The 23,635-nt window shown below is 31.3% G+C and overlaps 2 protein-coding genes across 14 annotated transcripts in view; both read left to right on the top strand.

The window, feature by feature from the left end:
* Positions 1-1,953, top strand: part of LOC127903875 (UPF0481 protein At3g47200-like) — a 40,803-nt gene extending 38,850 nt beyond the window's left edge. The window contains exon 2 of the mRNA XM_052451793.1: positions 394-1,953. Coding sequence (XP_052307753.1) covers positions 424-1,770 — 1,347 coding nt within the window. The 5' untranslated portion in view covers positions 394-423 and the 3' untranslated portion in view covers positions 1,771-1,953. The remainder of the gene's footprint in view (positions 1-393) is intronic.
* LOC7493259 (UPF0481 protein At3g47200) overlaps positions 1-16,752 on the top strand; it is a 49,261-nt gene extending 32,509 nt beyond the window's left edge. Inside the window, exons 1-5 of one of the 13 annotated variants that reach the window (XM_024592712.2) lie at positions 12,233-12,646; positions 13,363-13,452; positions 13,661-13,708; positions 14,093-14,246; positions 15,196-16,752. In XM_024592712.2, coding sequence (XP_024448480.1) covers positions 14,205-14,246; positions 15,196-16,575 — 1,422 coding nt within the window. In that variant the 5' untranslated portion in view covers positions 12,233-12,646; positions 13,363-13,452; positions 13,661-13,708; positions 14,093-14,204 and the 3' untranslated portion in view covers positions 16,576-16,752. Of the gene's footprint in view, positions 1-12,232; positions 12,651-13,362; positions 13,462-13,660; positions 13,709-14,092; positions 14,247-15,195 lie in introns of those variants that run through there. The other 12 variants (XM_052451790.1, XM_024592711.2, XM_024592716.2 and 9 more) reach the window with 12 other exon arrangements.
* Positions 16,753-23,635: the final 6,883 nt, after the last annotated feature.

The following is a 23,635-nucleotide window of genomic DNA, read 5'->3' as shown; positions in this document are numbered from 1 at the left end:
ATTATTTCTTTATATTTAATTTTCATCCCGAAGGTGATAAACTATAAAAAAAATAAAATCAACAATGATAAAAATTGATTATTTGTTGCAAAATAAAGATCGAGTAAAATGAATTATCTCAATAGAAAACGATTAAAATAGTGTTTTTTTTTTAATTTCTTTTTCGGGGGCTTGTAAATGAGAAGGAACCTTTTGAAGCCAATATAATTTAATTGAGCTTGAGTAGCCATGAAAAATATCTGCGTTTAGCCATTATATTGTTGTTTTTGTGAACTTGTGAAAAGACGTGATTTAAGAGAATATTGTTCGAATTTGATTTCTTGCGAATATTATTTTGGTATTTTAGTTTATTTTTATCAATAGTGATTAATTATACGTGCTGGTTCTGAACAGTGCAAGCCATCATCTGGGTTCAAGCACAAGATGGAAAATGGTGGAACATCAAGTACTAATCAGCAGATGATTGATCAGAGCCATGGAAATGTTGGCGAAGAGGAAAATTCACAACTTTCACTTGATATTAACAAGTTGGCGAAGTCCTTGAGAGCGGATATGGAAATGTTGCATTCTTTCTCCGATCAATGTTGTATCTACAGAGTCCCTATTCGACTACGTGATTCGAATGAAAAGATCTTCACACCTCAAGTAGTAAACCTTGGTCCACTTCACCATGGAAAAGAAGAGCTTAAAGCAATGGAGGAGCACAAAATATTGTACTTGCAAGTTTTTCTTAAATGGAGCACGGCAAACATGGAGGAGGTAATTAAAGTTGTAGAGGAGAGAGAGACAAGATTGCGTAATTGTTACGCAGAAACCATCGATCTTGGTAGTGAAGACTTTGTGAAAATGATGTTACTAGATGCCTCCTTCACCATTATGGTCCTGCTCAAAGATTGTTGTGAAGGATTTGAAAGTAGCAATGACCGTATACTCAATAAACCATCGATGCTGAGAGATATATCACTTGACATGTGCTTGATTGAAAATCAGCTCCCATTCTTCATTCTTGAGGATTTGTTTAAAGCATCCAACATAACCAAATGTAGCCCTGCTGAAGAGGAATATTCAGTGATTAAGCTTGCACACAAGTTCTTCGAAAAGAGATGGGATTCTTGGTTGAAAAAGGCAATTTTGGAGGAAATCAATTCGTCTGAAGTAGCACATTTTGTTGACTTCATAAGAAAATGTCAGAAGCCATCAGAGTCAGATAAAACGGAGAAAGAACTCGAGACCATAAACGTACCAAGTATAACTGAGCTCTATCAAGCTGGAGTTAAGTTCAGGTGTAAACAGGGCAAAAGTTTTCTCGACATGAAATTCGTTAGAGGGATCCTGGAAATGCCACTATTGAAAATAGATGACAACACAGAAATCTTATTCAGGAATATCCAGGCATTTGAGCAATGCCATTGCGACGAATATTGTATAGCTAACTATATTTCAATGATCAATTTCCTTGTCATTACTCCTAAGGATGTGGAAATCCTTGTTCGAAATGGAATTATAGAAAACTGGATACATGACAATGAAGCAGTTACGACTCTTCTTCATAATATTTCCAAGGGAAATTCTCTCTCCGCGGATGATTTCATCTTCGCTAGTCTCGTTGAAGATCTGAATGCATACTGCAGGAGGCCTTGGAATAAATGGAAGGCAACCTTGAAACAAGAGTATTTCCATACTCCATGGGCCATAATCTCTCTTATCGCAGCCTTGATTCTCCTCATACTCACTATGGTGCAAACTGTGTGTTCTCTTATTCAACTGTAGCTTCCAGGATTTCAATTACGTGTTCCATGGATTTGGATTGCTGTGTGATCAATGCTTGTTTCTTTCATGTTCTGTTTTTTTCCCTCAATTAGTATGTATAAGTTTCCAGTTATCAACTAGCACTATGCTTCAGAATGTTATCCTTGATTAATATAAGATCAAAGCAAATGATTTGTCATGCTATTCCTGATGACATGATTTGATTTTTATGCGTGTAGGTACTGTAAGCACATCTATGTTTAGACACTAGAAATCAGAGAGGGAATTATGCAGTCGCAGGCAAATATTTAATCAAAATTTGAAGAAATAACATGTTACCAACATCTAAAGAATTAAATGCAGTATTAGAATATCCAGGCTAACTGTTCCTTGCCTCATCTAAAATTTGCAGAATCTTGACAGAGTTCATGTATTTTAGTGGGTCAAGATCTGGATTAATATTAAAATTAAAAGAAAATATAAAATATAAAATGTGAGGGCAAAACACTCCACAGTGTTTATCCAGTGTTTTGCCCATCTCAAAACTACATGTATAACTAGTTATTGGAGATGCTTTAGTATTTTCATAAGGATACGTTAATCATTACAAAGTTGATAGAGATAGATCGATTTTTTCAAATTTTTATGCACAATAAAATGATTTCATTACCTTTGAAATTAAATTAAATTTTTTAAAGTTGAAGCTTAAGGTGTTTCGGTATTTTCAACTTTTTATGTAATTTATAATAACTAAAGTATCCCTAAAAAATAAAATTTCATTCAGGGGTGTTTTGGTATTTTTGTAATGGATATTTTGATATAATTAGGATGGTGGAGGGGGCTTCACAGAGATTTCAATTTTTTATACCCAATAAAATTACTTAACTACCATGGCTATCAAAAATCTAAAGTTTCCTTGCATGAGCTTTTTCATCTTTTGCTAATAGTTTTTTTTTTTTTTTTTTTTTGGCACTAGCCAGTGGATGCAGCCAGTATGGGAAATTGCCTTCTAAATTATAATTCTATAGCCTTATAAATTGCTGATATGAGCTAGGCCCATGTTTCAGCCTTGAAATCTATGCCTAATCAAGCCCAATTGGCCCAAAACTCATGTCCAGGCTCACAGAGAATACATTGGACTTGGACTCAAGCAGACTGGTCCATGATTTGGTTCGATGGTAGCACATGAACACCTTTTTTAAATAAAATTTACTTATTAATAATTTAAAGATATAATTAAATTAAAACATTAATAAATTAGAGAAAGAATATGGTCGTCCCTCCACTACTAAAACAATATTTTATTGTTCCCTCCACCAACTTAATATCATACTTGTCCCTTCATAATAATTTTTTTATTAAATAACAATTATCATTCATAATAAATAGATTTTTTTTTTGTCAATGAAGGCTTACATGGTCGTTAATTTCAGGACACGTGGAATTATTCGAGATGCGTGCAAACTGGCCCGGACATCCACATTAATAAAAAAATTTATTTATTATTTATTTTTTAAAATAAATAGAGAAAATAATTAAAAAGATACTATTAGGCCCCGTTTATTTGCTGGAAAGTAGTTTTCTTTTCGAAAGTGAATTTCAGAAAAGTGAATTATTTTTCGATGTTTGGTAGTGTAACGGAAAACAAGTTGGAAAACACTTTCTAGTGTTTGGTTATGTCATGGAAAATGAGCTGGAAAATAACTTATTAATGTTTTATTTTCTCAAGTTTATTAAAATAATGAGGAACAAATCTTACAAATTAAAAAGTTGAATGAGAATGAAATTGAAAAAAAATATAATTTCATAAATTATCTCAAATAAAATAAATAATAATCAAAATAATAGAAATCAAATCTAAAAAATAAAAAAAAATGAAAGATGAAGAAATTAAAATAATAATAATTAACATTTCATAAATTATTTCAAATAAAATATAAATAAAATAAGTAACAATCAAAAGAATGAGGACCAAATTTGGTAGATAAAAAATTTCAATAAAAAAATGATAAGGAAAAAGCAAATAACAATTATAAAAATGAGGACCAAAGTTAATATAAAAATTAAATTTTAAGAGATGAAATTGAGAAATAAATATTCAAAACAAATTATATATAGGAATCAAAAGTTTGAGGACCAAATTTGATATAATCAGCAAATAATATGACATTTCTAAATTTTTCACAACTTCCGGAAAGTGTTTTCCGTCCAAATTTTTCAAGAAAACATTTTCCTGGAAACCAAGCCAAACTTTCCTTTGACTGGAAAGTGTTTTCCGTTGACTAATTTTTTTAATGACAAACAAATACAAAAAAGTTTGGAAAGTGATTTTTCATAAATCACTTTTCGAGAAACAAACATAGCCTTAGTGTAAAATAAAATCTGACATGGATGATATGAGGCATGGATAAAAACTAAAGGATCAGATGGATAAATGGTTAAAAAAGACATGTTCTAATGGCCCGTCAGATCTTTTTAAGAGTCCCAGCAAAGGAAATCTTTGCTCTACTAATAATTTTCTTTGGGGTGTCTGCGAAGATCTGGAGTCATATTGCAGAAAGCGTAGGCACAAGTGGAAGGCAACCTTGAAGCAGGTTTATTTCAACAATCCATGGACTGGCATCTCTGTTGTTGCTGCTTCTTCTCTCCTTATACTCACTGCATGCCATACATTTTTCACATTTCTTTATCATAAATTTTTCTAATGGTAAAATATCATTTTACATTAAATCAATTAAGGATATCAAATATATGTTTCGGCTTCCCTACCTAGCTACACCAAATGTTTTTTTTTAAATATTAAATATTTTAGGAAGACAAACTCTTTGAACTTTTTTTCTTAATAGTTCAAGATCAAAGCCACAAAACACCGCTTGCCAGTGGCACTAGTTGTAATGATAATATTTTCTTTTATCTTTTAAGAAAACTTTGACAAATCATGTAGCAGATTGCTCCCGCCATTGAATAAGGGTCGTCTAACCGTGTAAACAAATTCAAGGAAGATATATATCTAAAGCAGCTAAATTTCTAAAACATAGTATATTACTTGTAAAATATTTAAGAAAAACATGTTTTTTTTTCTTACCCGAGTATCCTCACACTTTTTTATAGAATGAAACTACTCTTGTTCGGAGTTTGTGGCTGTCCCTCCCAACAAGTGCATTTGGAATCAAATTTGTGTTCTCATCCTTACAGGAATATAACGATGTCTTAACAGATAAACCAACATTTCATTGGTAAGAAAAACGTGTTCAAAATCAGTGATTGAATGGTAGTGGCAAGTGAAAGATTTATGACATTAAGATTTGATTATTATTTAAAAAATATTGTATAGACATATTTTAAGCCAAAAACAAATTAATTAACAAATTAAGTTTCTAGATTTATTTTTAAAATATTTTATATCCAATGCAATATTTTACATAAAATAAACATCCTTTAATTGAAGATAAAGATTACTATCGTAAAACCTTATCTCAAAAAGGTTTAAGATGTTGAAAAATGTCATCAAGATAGTAAACAATAGAGATAAAACTTCCACAAAACTTTTATACAAGTCTTGCATTAAACATTTTAGGATTCTAGCTTCTCTTTAATGATGGTTTTCACCTGATAAGATTTGTTAAAAAATAATATCTATTATGTATGATTATACAAAACTTTTTTTAAAACATCGCTATCACAACAACTTTCATGAATTAATTATGTATTTTGATTAATAATCATTTTCAAATAATCTATTCAACTTAAAATCCTATATGACAGGTAAGATTATAAGATATAAATTATACTATTTTTAATACATCTTATCAAACTTGAAACTTAAATTTATATTGTTAAAAAATAATATAAATCATGTATTAAGACCTAACCTAACAACTTAAACTATTGAATTGAGATGGTTCTCTGACATGGTATCAGAGTCTTGATAATCTAGCGATTACGAATTTGAATCTTATTATCTCTATTTATTTAATAAAAATTAAGTATAAGATAATATGGATCTATATAAATTTCAAGTACAAAAGGCTTTCATCTGAGGGGATATATTAGAGAACAATATAAATTATATACTAAGACCTTACCTAACAGTTTAAGTTATTGGGTTAAAATGATTCTTTGACATGCATTAACTTATATTTAACTTTTATCAAATAAATAAAAATAGTAAGATTTCATTATTAAAACGCTTATATAAAAAAAAATATAATCCAATTTAAAAACTTAAATTATTAAATAATATATAATATATATTATTTATATTATTTTTCAACGTCATAAAGTCGCTGCATTTCCCCCGCTTACTGTTGCCTTTTAATTGCTGTCTTTGTGGAATGAAAGTTGAAAAGTGCTACATTTTCCTGTGATGCGATATTGATTCAGAGATTTGTAGAATAAGACGAGGTGCACAACTGTAGTTGATAAGGTACAATACTAGAAAAGTCCTCAGTTTGAATGAGAAGTGAGAGGCGGTCTCCTTTTTATGTGAAATAATAGAGGTGGCCGTCCCCTTTTATCAGAGAAATAATAGAAAATTGGAAATGGTTTATTGGTATATTGAAATAGAAAATTGTAGAATCATTATTTATTGATTCAGCTAATTGATGGATGGATAAAAAAAATTAAATGTTACTTTATATTTTTTAAATTTTAAATTATTAGAGAAGGTTATAAAAAATAAATTATATTATTTTTTAATACATTCTCTCAAGTAAAAACCCTTTAAATTTAAAACTTATATATATTCATATTACTTTATATTTAATTTAAAATTTAATTCAATTAAATCTTTAATAAAATTTAATCAAGTTCATAAACATCTGGTTTTAGATTTTTCATCTTTAAATTGAATTTTTTTGTCAATAAAACTCTTATCAGTAAAAAAATATACTGTCAAATTTTAATCTTTGTATTTTTGAACCTCCTTGACCAATTTCTAGCTATTTTCTGGGCACTTCAATATCCTTTTCTTGCTGTTATTATTTTTTTGGATTTTTTCTTAATAATTTTTTTTATTTGTTTAATTTTTGTGTGGAGACTCGAAAATAAATAACAACAACTTTTATACAAGTCTTACATGAATTTTTTCAGGTTTCTAGCTTCTCTTTAGTAATGGAGACCCTAGCTATGTTTTACATGGGAATTCTGGTCTGAAATCGACATAGATAGGGCAGATGAATATCCGAGTCCAATTATTCATATTGCTTAAAAAAACTCTTTTTAAAACATCATTATCACGACAGCTTTCATGAATTAAATATGTATTTTGATGATGAATTATTTTCAAATAACTAATTTAATTTAAAATTTAAAATTATCATATAAAAATATAAATTATAAATTATATTTTTTTAATACTCTTTCAAATAAAAATCTTTTAAACTTTAAACTTGTATATGTTTAACTTATTTTATACTTAATTTTTATTAAATAAATAAAAATATTAATATTTAAATTCATGACTATTAAATGATTAAAACTTTAATATTATATAAAAAAAATTAATTTAATTCAATAATTTAAATTATTAAATAAAATATAATTTATAATTTATATTATTTTACAACCAGTTAAAGTCGCTGCATTTCCCCCAGTTACTGTTGCCTTTTAATTGCTATCTACGTGGAATGAAAGTTGGAGAGTGCTTCATTTTCAAGTGGTGCAGAACTGTAGAAGATAAGGAAAAAGACTAGAAAAGTCCTCAGGAAAACTGTAGAATTGCACAGTTTGAGTGAGAAGTGAGAGGCGGTCCCCTTTTCAGGAGAAATAATAGAGGTGGTCCCCTTTTATCAGATAAATAATTAATAGAGGTGGTCCCCTTTTATCAGATAAATAATAGAGGGTGGCCAATCATTCAGGAAAAAAAAAAAAGAATTGGAAATAGAAAATTGCAGAATCATTATTTATTGATTCAGCTAATTGATGGATCGATGGAAAAAATAATATTTTATTCTATCTATATATCAATATGTTTGTATTATTCTATCTATATATCAATATGTTTTATATTCATAATTTGAATTCATAATATTTTTGTATAAACATGTATATGGTTATATTTAATTAGATAGAAATGTTGTCGCCATCCTTGACAAAAGGCTCGAGCTTTCCCTGCAAAATGTTAACAATGTTAGTTTCTTCTATGTCTGTGTCTCGCTTTCTCTGCAAAACGTCTTTTTTCTTTCTTTCTTCTCTCTTTTTTTTTCTCTTCTCGTCCTTTTTTTTTTTCCTAGTAAAATAAGATTATTCTTTGCTTCGTGGAAAGTCATGCCAGAAACAAACAATACCTGCGGTCACAGTCCTCTACCCTGCCTAAAAGTAGGCTTTGTGGAAAGTCACGCCAGAAACAAACAATACCTGCGGTCACAGTCCTCTACCCTGCCTAAAAGTAGGCTTTGTGGAAAGTCATGCCAATTATTCATGGAAATTGGCATGACTTTTATAGTCTTGCATTAAACTTTAATAATGGAGACCCCATGTTTTACATGGAAATTCTGTCAGTGTTTTTAAACCTGATTCGGTACGGGTTATAGATTTTGATCAGGTTATTAAATTATTTGGATGAATTTTAATTTTTTATAAATTAAAATGATATTATTTTAGTAAAAAAAATAAAAAATAATTAACGGGTTGCAACTGGATTTTTGACCGGATCAGCCAGGTTTTTAATTACTTCTATTTTTTTATAAACTCGGCCCGATTTCAACTCTAGATCCAGGATCAACATGTCAGGTCAAGTTTTAAAAATATAATTCTAGTATGAAATTGGCATAGATAGGGCAAATAAATATCCTAGTACAATTATTCACATTGCTTTAAGAAACTCTTTGTAAAACATTATTATCACAACAACTTTCACGAATTAATTATGTATTTTGGTGAAAATTTACTGTCCAATAATTCAATTTAAATTTTTAAATAAAATTATAAGATATAAATTATATTATTTTTTAATATATTTTTTCAAGCAAATTTTTTTAAAATTTAAAACTTGTATAGATATATATTATCTTATATTTAATTTTTATCAAATAAATAAAAATAATAAAATTTAAATTCATAACTATTTAATTATTAAAATTTTAATACCATATAAAAAAATCAATACAACTCAAAAATTTAAATTATTAAATAAATTATTATATATAATTTATATTATTTTTCATCTTATTTGAGTTGTCTGCATTTCCCCCACTTACTGTCGCTTTTTAACTGCTATCTTTGTGGAAAGAAAGTTGAAAAGTGCTGCATTGTCCTGATGCGATATTGATTTAGGGATTTGTAGATATTATTTTTTAAAATATTTTTTATTTTAAAATAATATTTTTATTTTTTAAAAATTATTTTTAATATCAATACATCAAAATAATTTAAAAATAAAAAAATATATATTAATTTAAAATAAAATAAATAAAATAATTTTTTTAATTTTTTTTTAAAAAATACTTTTAAAATACATTGGAAACACAACCTGACAGGATGCAGAACTGTAGAAGATGAAAAGTCTTCAGAAAAACGGCAGAATTGCACAGTTTGTGTGAGAATTGAGAGCAATCGAGTTTTTTTTTAATGTATGAATGTGTCAAAACACGAGCAATATAGGCAATGTCAATTGAATCTATTGTTGTGTTCGGCATAAATTTTACTTTTAGATATTTTTTAAAGTATTTTTAACTAAAAAATATTTATTTATAATTTTGATATACTAAAGTTAAAAATAAAAATAAAAATAAAATTATTTTAATATAATTTCAAATAAAAAATTATTTTAAAAAACACCATTTATCACAATTTAAAATACCTTCTAAGTAATTTATACATTACTCTATTCTTGAAGTTTTAAGGCTCTAAATAGTAGAGAAAATCTTAATAAAAAATTTTTAAGTAAATTTTTGAATTATCAATTTTTTAATATAAAATAAATTAAATATCTCTATTTATACTAGTTTTAAATTTAAAACTTTTATAAGAAATGATTATTATGAAAAATTACATGAATTAATATTTTTAAAATAAACAAATTTTTATAAATCTTAATAATTAAATAAGTATTTAAATAATTATGCCGTAAAATATTAAAAAATAGTACCCCGCATCATTAAGGATAGTTTAAAAAATGTCATTATTCAAAAGCCACTTTATCCATACATGTGCTTCAAAAATATGTTTTATAAAATTTCAAAAATGTCATTATTCAAAAGCAGCTTTATCCATACAAAACAATTTTCCTTTTATTTTCTATTTCGTTTCTTGTAATATTTCGTTTCTTTCTTTTTAATAACATCATCAAATTTCATTAAGCTCAAGAAATTAAACACATCATCATAGACTGTATCCAGTACAAACTAGGAACATATTTTTGTTATTCTATCTTTTATATTATTAATTTGAATTTGTAATATGTTTTAATATGATTGAAACATTATAATAATGATAGTGATAGTTGAAAGATTTATGATGTTATAATTTGATTATTATTTAAAAATATATTTTATAGAGTTATGTAAGTTAAAAATATTTTTAATGAATAAATTAACTTCATAGATTGATGTGTAAAATATTTTATATCTCATACAATATTCCACGTAAAATAAACATTTTTTTTTAATATGATTGAAGCATATTTTGATGGCTATATAAAAATATTCTGTAGAACTACTTGGGAAGAACAAATTCATATTTTTAATAAGAATCTCATGATCATAATATTTCTATAATCTCTTTTGGAAAATTCAAGAACTTTATCTTTATTTTAAATTTATTTATCTAACATGAAATTTATAAATTAAACATAAATAAATATTAAAAATAAATAAGGTATTTATTAATAAAATTAAATATGTTTTACATGATTAAAATAAAAATATCATTTTATATCAAATCAATTAAAGATAGCAAATATATGTTTCGGTTTCTACCTACACTAAATGTTCTTCAAAAAATAAAGTATTAAATATTTTAAAAAGACAAACTCGTAGATTTTTTTTTTCTTTACGATTCAAGATTAAAGCCACAGAACACCGCATGTGAGGGGCACTAGTCGGGATGTTAACTATATACTTCACTATATTTCTTTTTCTTTACATCATTTATTTTATTCTTATTACTTTAACCAACGTTTTAAATATTGGAGCTTTAAGGAAATACAATAAGAGGACGTTTGGAGGATAATAGTATACAAAATTGCGTTATTTCACAACTTCCATGTAATTGGGGACTGATTTTCGTTCATATCCAAAATTATTCTGCCTATGATCTAGCTTCTCGGTCATCGTCTTTTGATGATAAGATAATTTTTCCATGTGCCTTGATTTTGACGGCTTGGATTTTACAGATGTTCGGGTTCTTGTGTTTTTAGAGATGTGAGAATAAGTCACCGGAAAACAGGAAGGAGAAAAAAAGACACCGGTTCACCCTATTTCAACCACAATAAAAGATAATCATGGTGTTAATATATTTGTTTTACATAGAGAAGTTGCTGATATAGAATTTTCATCTTGTCATGAAAAATAGATTTTGGCTCACAAACTCATAAAATATCAAGGCATGATTCTTATTTTTTTTTTAAATTTTGCTTTTAACAACCCAGTCCTTTCTTGGATTGCTGATCTCATAAAGATTTAAGATGTTGAAAAATGTCATCTAAGTAGATAACTATAGAGATAAACTTCCACAGAGCATCTTTTGTTTTGGGGCCAGCCCACACCCACATCACTATACCATATACCAAATAGATCGACTTCTCAAATCCAAAATCCTCTAAATTATCATATATATTACTAGTTAATTTTTTAAAAAAGTAAATTTTTTCTCGAACTTAAACTTGTCGATATGCATCCTGCGTTATTTATTAAACATTGTCCTGTAAAACCCCTGTATCTCTAACCCGTATGCACGGTTGAATTGTTTTATAAAAAAAACACACAAATTACTTGTAAGAGTAATAGTATTTACAGATACAATATTTACTTTCACCTTTGCCCCCTTGATGACCTTTATAGCTTTTCCACTAAAAGCAACTAAATAAATTTTCTGTATATTTTTGTACATCATCAAAAACAAAGTTTTAAATAGTCTTCATATAAAGTATTTACCCCGATAAACAGAATTTGATTTTATACTGTATAAATAAACAAGACTCGAAGCTCTAGATCTGTCCCCTCTGTCATTATTACGAAAAAAAACTCCAAAAAATCATGTCTCGGATTGCTCCTTCGAATATTTTCCACCATTGGATGGGGGTCAATTAGTTTAATCAATAAATAATTATTCTTGAATATAGCATTGCTTTTAAAATATCTACGAAAAACGAAACCAATTTTGAAAAAAAAAAAACGTGTTCAAAATTAGCAGGTAAGATGTCAAAAGAGGTACGATAATGATTAAATGCTTGTGTTAAAATATAAAAACGTGCTCAAATCCCATTTCACTGTCCCCTTCCTTCCTCTTTCACCTCTCCCCTTGCCCTATAAAAATACCCAGAACCTCCTATCCCTACTCGCCAAAAACTTTCAAATCCCTAACCTCCCTTCGTTTTCTCGAGAAACAAACAGAAACCCGAAAACCCTATTTCCCAATTCACTTATTTCAACGGCACAAAGCTAACAGCAAGAAAATCAACCGGAGGAAAAGCCCCAAGGAAGCAGCTAGCCACTAAGGTAGCCAGGAAGTCAGCTCCAACCATGGGAGAATAAATATTCTGGAAAAAGCTAATTATTATCAAAGAGAATCCTTTTCTTGCCATGGGAGCAATTGTAAAGGGGCAATAGAACATTTTGGAAGGTATATTAAAGAGGGAAAGTCTACCATTCTCGGCACATCTTTTTGGACACTAGAGGTAGATTGTCATCATTTGAAACGAGAACTTCTAAAACTGCCGGTTGTCGAGAGCTTTTAGGTATGTAAGTTTCTATCCAACAGGCTTTTTATGTCTTTGTTAATTGCTTTTAGAGTAATATTTATGGAATTTTATGAAAACTACAAGGGTAATAGTGGGAAAATTGAAATTATAAGAGTAGAAGTAGAACAATGATGAATCTATAAGGATAATTATTGAAGTTTACCCTTTTATTTTACAAGAAGACACCACTAATTTGCATTCCATAATCACACATAAGTGAAAAGCTTGTCGCTAAAAACCCATCAGAAAACTGAAATTTTCGAGTCCAAAATAGGGTAACATATAGAACTGGATACCAGTTCTATATGTTAATTGTTTTAATGCATATTGTTTTCGAGTCCTATAGGCTTTTCATGTCTTTGTTAATTGTTTTAATGCATATTGTTATTTTCTTCCTGATACTACATTGATGTAGCTGCCATTTTCAATTAATTATCTAGTTTATGTTAAAATATTGTCTTAATCCAAAAAATCTCTATAAATAATTTTATATTATTTCTCAATACAGGATGAAATTGAGCTCCTCACTCCTTAGTTATATATTAAGGCTTTAATAATATATTAAATTTTTTTTTATATCATGGACACTCATAAATATGATCCAGTTAAGGTATAATATTTCAAATTAAAATTGAAGTTACTAGATGAAGCTACAAAAATAATTTTATATTATTCTTTAATGATTTTTTTTAATTTCTTGATTGTGCAAACAGGTGACAGTACTTTACAATTCGCTTAGCGTGTTTACATGTTGCAGTCGTCATTATCCTTTTTATTAATCAAGAAGATTAGATACTTCAGCAGTTAAGAAAGTGAAGTAATTGTTTTAGTAGTGAGAGTTTTTTTTTTTTTTTAATAGTCAATTATATTATAACATGCTAGTAGTAGATGGCAAATTATAAAACAATTTATTTTTTTTAAACTGAAGCAATCAGAATTAGTCTGAGACTAGCTACTTCATGGTAGTCAAATTTTTTATATTGAATCTGACAATAGAATTGCTTTGATCAGTATCCCCACAAGATGGAGTATGTAGGAACATCGGTTGATGATCAGCAGGTAACAAATTATGATCTCAAGTCCAGTAATTGGGCAAAGACTTCCCCATAGTGAATTCTTTCTTTTTTTGCGACAAGCTTAGTCTTGTACCTCTGAACTTCTCCATGAGCTTTCCTTTTTATCTTGTAATGTAGACTAATATTTGGTCTATTGGTTATGGAAGAGTAGCAATTCCTGAGATTGTTAAAAACTTTAGAACTTCTGGGGTTATTTTCAATTTTTGAAATTGCTGGGGTGTTAATTAAATTTTAGAAACATGAGTAATTGTTATGAAATTTATGAAAATTTTGGATGACTTTGAAATATTTAGTGTCTATTCTGAAATTTATGAAACTTATGTGGTTGTTTAGCAATTTTAGAAATTGAACGATTTGGTTTTTTCAGATTGTCTTCTCCAGCGAAGATGACTTTTTACGGTGAAACTTCAAGAGGCTCGTCTAAACTCTGTTTAGGCTGATTATTGCCTCATTACAATAGTCTTGTCGAGTACTTTTCAATGGTGTATTCAGAATACACTTTCAAACATTATGATTTCAGGGTAAAAAATCGAGAATATTTTATATTTTTGCTTCTTAAGCTTTGATATCATAGTTGGGTGGAGTGGATGATTGAGGTTACTAGTGGTGCACCTCCATGAGAGATAAATACACACAAACAAACATGAAATTCAGAATTCTATCAAACAATACTCAAGATTTCTATGCTCTCTCTAACACTCTTTAATCTCTTGATCAATCCACACATCTAAACTCCCAAACTACATGCCTAAGTATAGGAAAACAAAACACTAAGAAACCTCATTGATTACATCAACCCTTCTATTTTCTTAATTTTTGTTCTGTTACTGCACCTCCTTCATTAATGGCTATTGCATTCTTTAATATTGGTGTTTGCCTCTTTCTTTCACAATTACACCCACCCGCTTCTAGAAAGTATAAGCTGATGATGTGTTATGAGTCAAAAATACTTTTTTGTGACCCGCTCCGACAAAATACAAATCAGTGAAAGTATTAATCTTCAAATGCATAGATTCAGAATTAATAAAGGAAAAATCATTCCATAAAACCATGCTCAATAATGCTTTCATGAAGGAAAATTTTCCCATTATTTCTTTATATTTAATTTTCATTCCGAAGGTGATAAACTATATAAAAAAAATTGAAGAATGATAAAAATTGATTATTTGTTGCAAAATAAACAATGAATTATCTCAATAGAAAACGATTAAAATAGTGTTTTTTTTTTTAAATTTCTTTTACGGGGGCTTGTAAATGAGAAGGAACCTTTTGAAGCCAATATAATTTAATTGAGCTTGAGTAGCCGTGAAAAATATCTGCGTTTAGCCATTATATTGTTGTTTTTGTGAACTTGTGAAAAGACGTGATTTAAGAGAATATTGTTCGAATTTGATTTCTTGCGAATATTATTTTGGTATTTCAGTTTGTTTTTATCAATAGTGATTAATTATACGTGCTGGTTCTGAACAGTGCAAGCCATCATCTGGGTTCAAGCACAAGATGGAAAATGGTGGAACATCAAGTACTAATCAGCAGATGATTGATCAGAGCCATGGAAATGTTGGCGAAGAGGAAAATTCACAACTTCCACTTGATATTAACAAGTTGGCGAAGTCCTTGAGAGCGGATATGGAAATGTTGCATTCTTTCTCCGATCAATGTTGTATCTACAGAGTCCCTATTCGACTACGTGAGTCGAATGAAAAGATCTTCACACCTCAAGTAGTAAACCTTGGTCCACTTCACCATGGAAAAGAAGAGCTTAAAGCAATGGAGGAGCACAAAATATTGTACTTGCAAGATTTTCTTAAATGGAGCACGGCAAGCATGGAGGACGTAATTAAAGTTGTAGAGGAGAGAGAGACAAGATTGCGTAATTGTTACGCAGAAACCATCGATCTTGGTCGTGAAGACTTTGTGAAAATGATATTACTAGATGCCTCCTTCATCATCATGGTCCTGCTCAAAGATTGTTGTGAAGGATTTGAAAGTAGCAATGACCGTATATTCAATAAACCATGGATGCTGAGCGATATATCACTTGACATGTGCTTGATTGAAAATCAGCTCCCATTCTTCATTCTTGAGGATTTGTTTAAAGCATCCAACATAACCAAATGTAGCCCTGCTGAAGAGGAATATTCAGTGATTGAGCTTGCACACAAGTTCTTCGAAAAGAGATGGGATTCTTGGTTGAAAAAGGCAATTTTGGAGGAAATCAATTCGTCTGAAGTAGCACATTTTGTTGACTTCATAAGAAAATGTCAGAAGCCATCAGAGTCAGATAAAACGGACAAAGAACTCGAGACCATAAACGTACCAAGTATAACTGAACTCGATGAAGCTGGAGTTAAGTTCAGCAGCTTTGAACAGGGCAAAAGTTTACTCGACATGAAATTCGATAGAGGGATCCTGGAAATGCCACTATTGAAAATAGATGACAACACAGAAATCTTATTCAGGAATATCCAGGCATTTGAGCAATGCCATTGCGACGAATATTATATAGCTAACTATATTTCAATGATCAATTTCCTTGTCATTACTCCTAAGGATGTGGAAATCCTTGTTCGAAATGGAATTATAGAAAACTGGATACATGACTATGAAGCAGTTACGACTCTTCTTCATAATATTTCCAAGGAAAATGCTCTCTCCGCGGATGATTTCATCTTCGCTAGTCTCGTTGAAGATCTGAATGCATACTGCAGGAGGCGTTGGAATAAATGGAAGGCAACCTTGAAACAAGAGTATTTCCATACTCCATGGGCCATAATCTCTCTTATCGCAGCCTTGGTTCTCCTCATACTCACTATGGTGCAAACTGTGTGTTCTCTTATTCAACTGTAGCTTCCAGGATTTCAATTACGTGTCCCATGGATTTGGATTGCTGTGTGATCAATGCTTGTCTCTTTCATGTTTTGTTTTTTCCCCCCTCAATTAGTATGTATAAGTTTCCAGTAGCACTATGCTTCAGAATGTTATCCTTGATTAATATAAGATCAAAGCAAATGATTTGTCATGCTATTCCTGATGACATGATTTGATTTTCATGCATATGGGTACCTGGTACTGTAAGCTCATCTATGTTTAGACACTAGAAATCATAGAATTATGCAGTCGCAGGCAAATATTGAATTAAAATTTGAAGAAACAACATGTTACCAACATCTAAAGAATTAAATGCGGTATCAGAATATCCAGGCTAACTGTTCCTTCCCTCAGCTAAAATTTGCAGAATCTGGACAGAGTTCATGTATTTTAGTGGGTCAAGATCTGGATTAATATTAAAATTAAAAGAAAATATAAAACGTGAGGGCAAAACACTCCACAGTGTTTTTCCAGTGTTTTGCCCATCTCAAAACTACATGTATAACCAGTTATGGGAGGTGCTTTACTATTTTCACATGGATACATTAGTCATATGGAGATAGATCGATTTTTTCAAATTTTTATGCAAAATAAAATGATTTCATTACCTTTGAAATCAATTTTTTTAAAGTTGAAGCTTAAGGTGTTTTTGTATTTTCAACTTTTTATGCAATTTATAATAACTAAATTATCCCTAAAAAATAAAATTCCATTCATGGTTAGGGGTGTTTTGGTATTTTTGTAATGGATTTTTTTGATATAATTAGGATGGTGGAGGGGGCTTCACAGAGATTTCAATTTTTTATACCCAATAAAATTACTTAACTACCATGGCTATCAAAAATCTAAAGTTTCCTTGCATGAGCTTTTTCATCTTTTGCTAATAGTTTTTTTTTTTTTTTTTTTTTGGCACTAGCCAGTGGATGCAGCCAGTATGGGAAATTGCCTTCTAAATTATAATTCTATAGCCTTATAAATTGCTGATATGAGCTAGGCCCATGTTTCAGCCTTGAAATCTATGCCTAATCAAGCCCAATTGGTGCAAAACTCATGTCCAGGCTCACTGAGAATACATTGGACTTGGACTCAAGCAGACTGGTCCCTGATTTGGTTCGATGGTAGGTTGTAAAATCTAATTATTTATATTTAAAAGTAAATTACAATAATCTATATGAAATTATGGAAATAATACAAAAGTTTAAATATTAAACATGAAAACCTTTTTTAAATAAAATTTACTTATTAATAATTTTAAGATATAATTAAATTAAAACATTAATAAATTAGAGAAAGAATATGGTCGTCCCTCCTCTACTAAAACAATATTTTATTGGTCCCTCCACCAACTTAATATCATACTTGTCCCTTCATAATAATTTTTTTTATTAAATAACAATCATAGTCATAATAAATAGATTAATTTTTTCCTTTAAAATAAATAGAGAAAATAATTAAAAGGATATTATTAGTGATTCACTAAGCACTATAAAATTTATCTTAGCTCATGTTCTTAAGTACATTCCAATCATAAAAAGAAAAAAAAATACAAAGGGATTAAATATCTATCACAATTGAAGGATAGAGCATACCGTTTGTATGACAATGAGTACAAGGAGAAACTAGCAGCAAAAACAGAGATGTCAGTCCATGGATTTTTGAAATAAACCTGCTTCAAGGTTGCCTTCCACTTGTGCCTACGCTTTGTGCAATGTGACTTCAGGTCTTCGCAGATACCCGAAAGAAAACTATTTTTAGCGATAACATTTTCTTTGTCGAGGCTGTAAAGAAGATTTGACACTGCTTCGTCACTGTTTAGCATATTTTTCAAATTCTCATTATGAGCAAGCACTTCCACATCATTAGGAGCACGGATGAGGCAACCGATGAAAGTAATATATATAGTCACTTACGAAAATATACTCCAACCTATGATGCCATTGCTCAAAGGCCTGGAGATTTTCTGAATAAGATTTTTGTGTTGTCATCTATTTTTAGTTGTGGAATTTCTAGAATCCCATTACTGAATGTTATGTCAAATAGTGAGTTTTTTCCTGGATTCTTAAACTTCACTCCAGATTGATGGAGCTCTGTTGCTGTGGGTGCGCTTAAGTAGTTTTTTTCGCTGGAAGATACTGTTCCGTTGGCTGCTGACACTTTCTTAGGAAGTCAACGAAATGTAGGACTTCAGGGGAATTTATTTTTTTTCCAACTGTCCTCTTTTACCAGTTAGCCCAGATTTCTTTTAATAACTCACAGGTAAGTTCCATAAGGGTACAATTCATAGGATTGGCTTCACAGGATAGCTCAAACAACTTCCCGAGGAAGAAGAATGGAAGCTAATTTTCTAGCAAGCACATATCGAACACTACGTCGACAAACTTCCATGGACAAAAGAAAATCTGACTTGGATAGTCTGAGGCATGGATAAGAAAAAAAAGGATCAGATGGATCAATGGTTAAAAAAAACATGTTCTAATGGGTGGTGTTTTGGTAGCACTTGTTGAATCAGTACTATCTGTAAAGATATCAACGATCCTAATGATGCCAAGTGTCAGAAGATTAGCAATTAATATTGTTAGCATTCTGTTAGTAGTGTTTGTTACTAAAAGAGAATCTGTTAGCATTATATTGAGTGTAAAAGAAAGCATATTCTCCGTGTAGTATCTTCCAATACTGCATATATAAAGTGAGAAATAGTAATGTAAACAGTCAAGCAAAAACAACAATATAACAGTGCATGAATTTCGTCTTCTGCTTCTCTGTACAAACAGAACCTCTGTTCTTCTTCCTTTATACTCTTTATTCTTTCTTTATTTCTGTTTCATCTTTATATCAATATTATCTGTCTATCATGGTGTCAGAGCGTTGGAATTCTTGATCTTGTGACCATTAACTTCTGAATTCTGGCTTTATTCTCATTCTCTTCATGCAATTCTTGTGTACTTGTTGATGTGCCTATAAGATATTTGATATATTGCCTAACAGAGTCTCTTCTTCAAAACTTTAGTTTTTCTATTACTTCACCGATCATTACAATCTTCAATTTTCTTCTTTCACTTCCTGCTTTCTACAATAGATAGATTTTCTATAGTGACCAAGGCAAGAATCTTTCAGATGAAGAGTGAACTTCAAACTATCAAGAAAGGTTCATAACCTGTGTCTCAATATCTGCAGAGAATCAAAGATGCACGTGATCATCTCTCTGCAGCAGGAGTTTATTTTGAAGATGATGATATTGTGATCTTGGCTCTCAATGGCCTTGCTTCTGACTATAACATGTTCCGATGTATGGTTCGAGGTAGAGACAATGTGTTATCTCTTAAAGACTTTCGGTCTCAATTGCTTGCTGAAGAAGCTACTATTGAGCAGACTCATTCATCATCTCCATTTGTCTCTGCAATGCTGGTTCAGAATCAGGTGTCTCAAGGCAAGGCTCTTGTTCTTGATGAAGGAGGTTCAGGAAAAGATCACGGGGAATGTCCTTCTCAAGGGACTGTATAGTGATGGTTAAAACCAGTCTCTGGCACCAACGGTTTGGTCATCCCTCTAATACAATCACGACCACTCTTCTCACTCAGTCTCAGATTCTCTTTACTTCAGATCCTACCAAGTTTGCTAATCTCCAAAAGGTTGCTAGAGCTGCAGCTGCTGCTAGCCTTTCTCTCGATGAAGTTGCTGCCAAAGCACAACGTGGATCTGAAATGGTTCTAATATCTTGTTAATCTCTTTTTTTTTGGTATTATTATCTCCTTATCCACACAATTCTTTCATCATAATCGATCTGTCTCTTATTTGTTTGATATATTGTCAAACCGAAAAAAAAAAAATTCTTCTTCAAATCTTCAACTTTCTGCAAGATTCTTCCTTCTCAATCTTTGATTCTCTTCTTTTCTATCTCTTGCACTCTAAAAATAGCGACTACTTCTCAACTTCAGATTGTTCAACTCTAATAAGAGAATATACACATAAACGTTTTCTTCTTCCCCTGCACTGCAAAATTTCTCTCTGCTTCTCTTCATCTCTATTCTAATATACACATAAACGTTTTCTTCTTCCTCTGCACTGCAGAATTTCTCTCTACTTCTCTTCATCTCTATTCTCTGTTTTTCTTCTCTTCATCTCTATTCTCTGCTTTTCTTCATCTCTATTGCAGTATCTCCCTCTCATTCTATTCACTTCTCTGTTCCTCTCTGTGACGTTTCTTGCTAGCTTTTCAAAATATCTCTGCTATCTCCCTTGCTTCCAATCCAGTGTTTCATTCCAGGATGAAACATCTCCAGATCGATTATCATTTTGTTAGGGAACGGGCTATCCCGGATGATTTCCTGGTCCAACATGTCTCCTCTACTGATATATCCTCACCAAAGGTATTTTCATTTCTTTGTTTCAGCATCATTGCTCCAATCTCATGCTTGGCTCCTCCCAGCATGCGATTGAGGGGGCATGTAAAGATATCAACGGTCCTAATGACGCCAAGTGTCAGAAGATTAGCAATTAATATTGTTAGCATTCTGTTAGTAGTGTTTGTTACTAAAAGAGAATCTGTTAGCATTATATTGAGTGTAAAAGAAAGCATATTCTCCGTGTAGTATCTTCCAATACTGCATATATAAAGTGAGAAATAGTAATGTAAACAGTCAAGCAAAAACAACAATATAACAGTGCATGAATTTCGTCTTCTGCTTCTCTGTACAAACAGAACCTCTGTTCTTCTTCCTTTATACTCTTTATTCTTTCTTTATTTCTGTTTCATCTTTATATCAATATTATCTGTCTATCACTATCCTCAGTTGAAAAAATTTGCGGAAGATTGGTAGAGACGTTAGGATTTAACCATGCTCCTGATACCATGAAAACAAATTAAAGGAATGAAAACCAAAAGAATGAAAGGAATTTATTTCTGAATGTCATTCTTCTGCAGTGTTACAACGATTATATATACAAGTATATGCCTGAGAAGTCGGAGCTACAAGAGATTGAGTCCTACACAAACTGTTAACCCTGTAAAGGTGGAATTACAGTCGATTTAGATCAACTCAAACTATCTTCTCAACAAGAATTGTAGAAGAATTGAGCTTACTTGTTGGTTATTAAAACGAGATGGCTTGACTGTGTAAAAGAGGACAGTTGGGAAATAATCAAATTCTGGAGTCCTTCATTTTGTTGACTTCATAAGAAAGTGTCTGGAGTGAAGTTTTTTAAGCGCCTTCCACAACTAAAAAGAAGCTTTTTTAAGCGCACCCACTGCAACGGAGCTCCATCAATCTGGAGTGAAGTTTAAGCGTCCCGAAAAAAGCTCATCATTAGACATAAGATTCAGTAATGGGATTCTAGAAATTCCACAACTAAAAATATTTGACCAGACAGAAATCTTATTCAGAAATCTCCAGGCTTTTGAGCAATGCCATGGCAGGAATGCGCAGACTTTCATAAATGATTATATTTTCAAATATTTCATAAATGAAAATATTTGCTCTACTAATAATTTTCTTTGGGATGTCTGCGAAGAGCTGGATTCACATTGCAGAAAGCGTAGGCACAAGTGGAAGGCAACCTTGAAGCAGGTTTATTTCAACAATCCATGCACTAGCATCTCTGTTGTTGCTGCTTCTTTTATCCTTATTCTTACTGTCATACAAACGGTGTGCTCTATCATTCATAAGTGATAAATATTTAATCCCTTTGTATTTTCCTTTCTTTTTATGATTTCAGTGTACTTAAAATCCTAAGCAATGACTGTTCCTTTCATTTCTTAATCGTTCCGGATGCAATGGTATGGTCCAATCATTGCGATTGAGACTGAAAATGGTGGTGGTGAATTATTGAAAGAGATTGCCCGATGAAGAGGCATCTGAAGTTCATCATGGTGGTCGATGGAGATGAAGAAGGAGAAAGTGCACATGTTTGCCCAATTACATGTGCTGAACTGCTAAGTGGGGAGAAATTTTAATTGCCTTGAAGGAAGGCAAAATTGGGATACTCTGGACACCCGATCATGTGGACGATTTGAGGTGGAGAGTGGAGATTGATGAAGACCAATCTTGACGAATCTAAGAATTGGTAGTCTCGCCAGATGTTGAGAAATCAGGTATAAAACCGGGATACCCCAGATCACTTGTAAAGGAAAGCCGCAACAAAGCTAGCAAATGGTTGTATATACGAAAAGGCAGTACGGTGGATAGATACGTTCTAAGAAGTTCTGTCTAGGAGATTGGGTTTTAAGCGGGACCAGTGTGACCCCTCCAAATCTTTCCTGGGAACTTGCTTAGTTGAAGGATCATCCACACAGTACTATTTTTGTATATGTAACAGTTTGTAATGAAACTATTGAAGACTAGCAAGATGACGGCACAAAGGAATAGTTGGGTTCCGTATGTTCAAGGATCTGATGGAGTGGTGATTTCTCCAAAGAAGTTAGATTCGGTGACTGTAATTTCTCGAAGGGAGAATTAATGAAGACCCTGATAATGGAAGAGAAATACAACAAGGGATTAAGATTGGCACCCTATTTTGACTTGGATAAATGTTGTGACAGGATGAGCTGCTGTCAAACATAAAAGCAAAGAATAGGGAGAAATCTGGAGAACCGAAATTGCACGAGAGCACACGGAGATTGTGTAGGAGTACCCGTAGGATCCAACGAGGTACTGTAATGAGACGATAGGTGCAAGGAGAAGAAGAGTTCCCAGATGAAGCTCAGAGCAGAGACTGTGTGAAAAAAAAAAGTTTTACAACAGGAAGTCTCTTGTGCTCTTGATAAAGGCAACAAGCGAGGACCTTTCCAATGCATGCAAGGATGGAAAGATGAGCTGTTGCAGAAGCACCTAATTAAGGGGGTGCGACCGCCGATGAAAGGCGAAAACACCAAAGAGAGTTGGTGTGGGTGGAGCTATCAAGCAGAAAGCCATAGAAGCTCCAAACATAGAAAATGAGATGGAGGATTGCGAAGAGTGCACCGCAACTCTCTCTTTTTATGTGATCAGTGGCAGTGATCTCTCCTAAGTCCACATGGTGGTAGAGAATCTTGGAGCCACTGGAG

This window comes from Populus trichocarpa, chromosome 3, assembly GCF_000002775.5.
Source record: "Populus trichocarpa isolate Nisqually-1 chromosome 3, P.trichocarpa_v4.1, whole genome shotgun sequence".
NCBI lineage: Eukaryota > Viridiplantae > Streptophyta > Magnoliopsida > Malpighiales > Salicaceae > Populus > Populus trichocarpa.
Note: the sequence above shows the minus strand (reverse complement) of the source record. Positions and strands in the feature narration are given on the sequence as shown.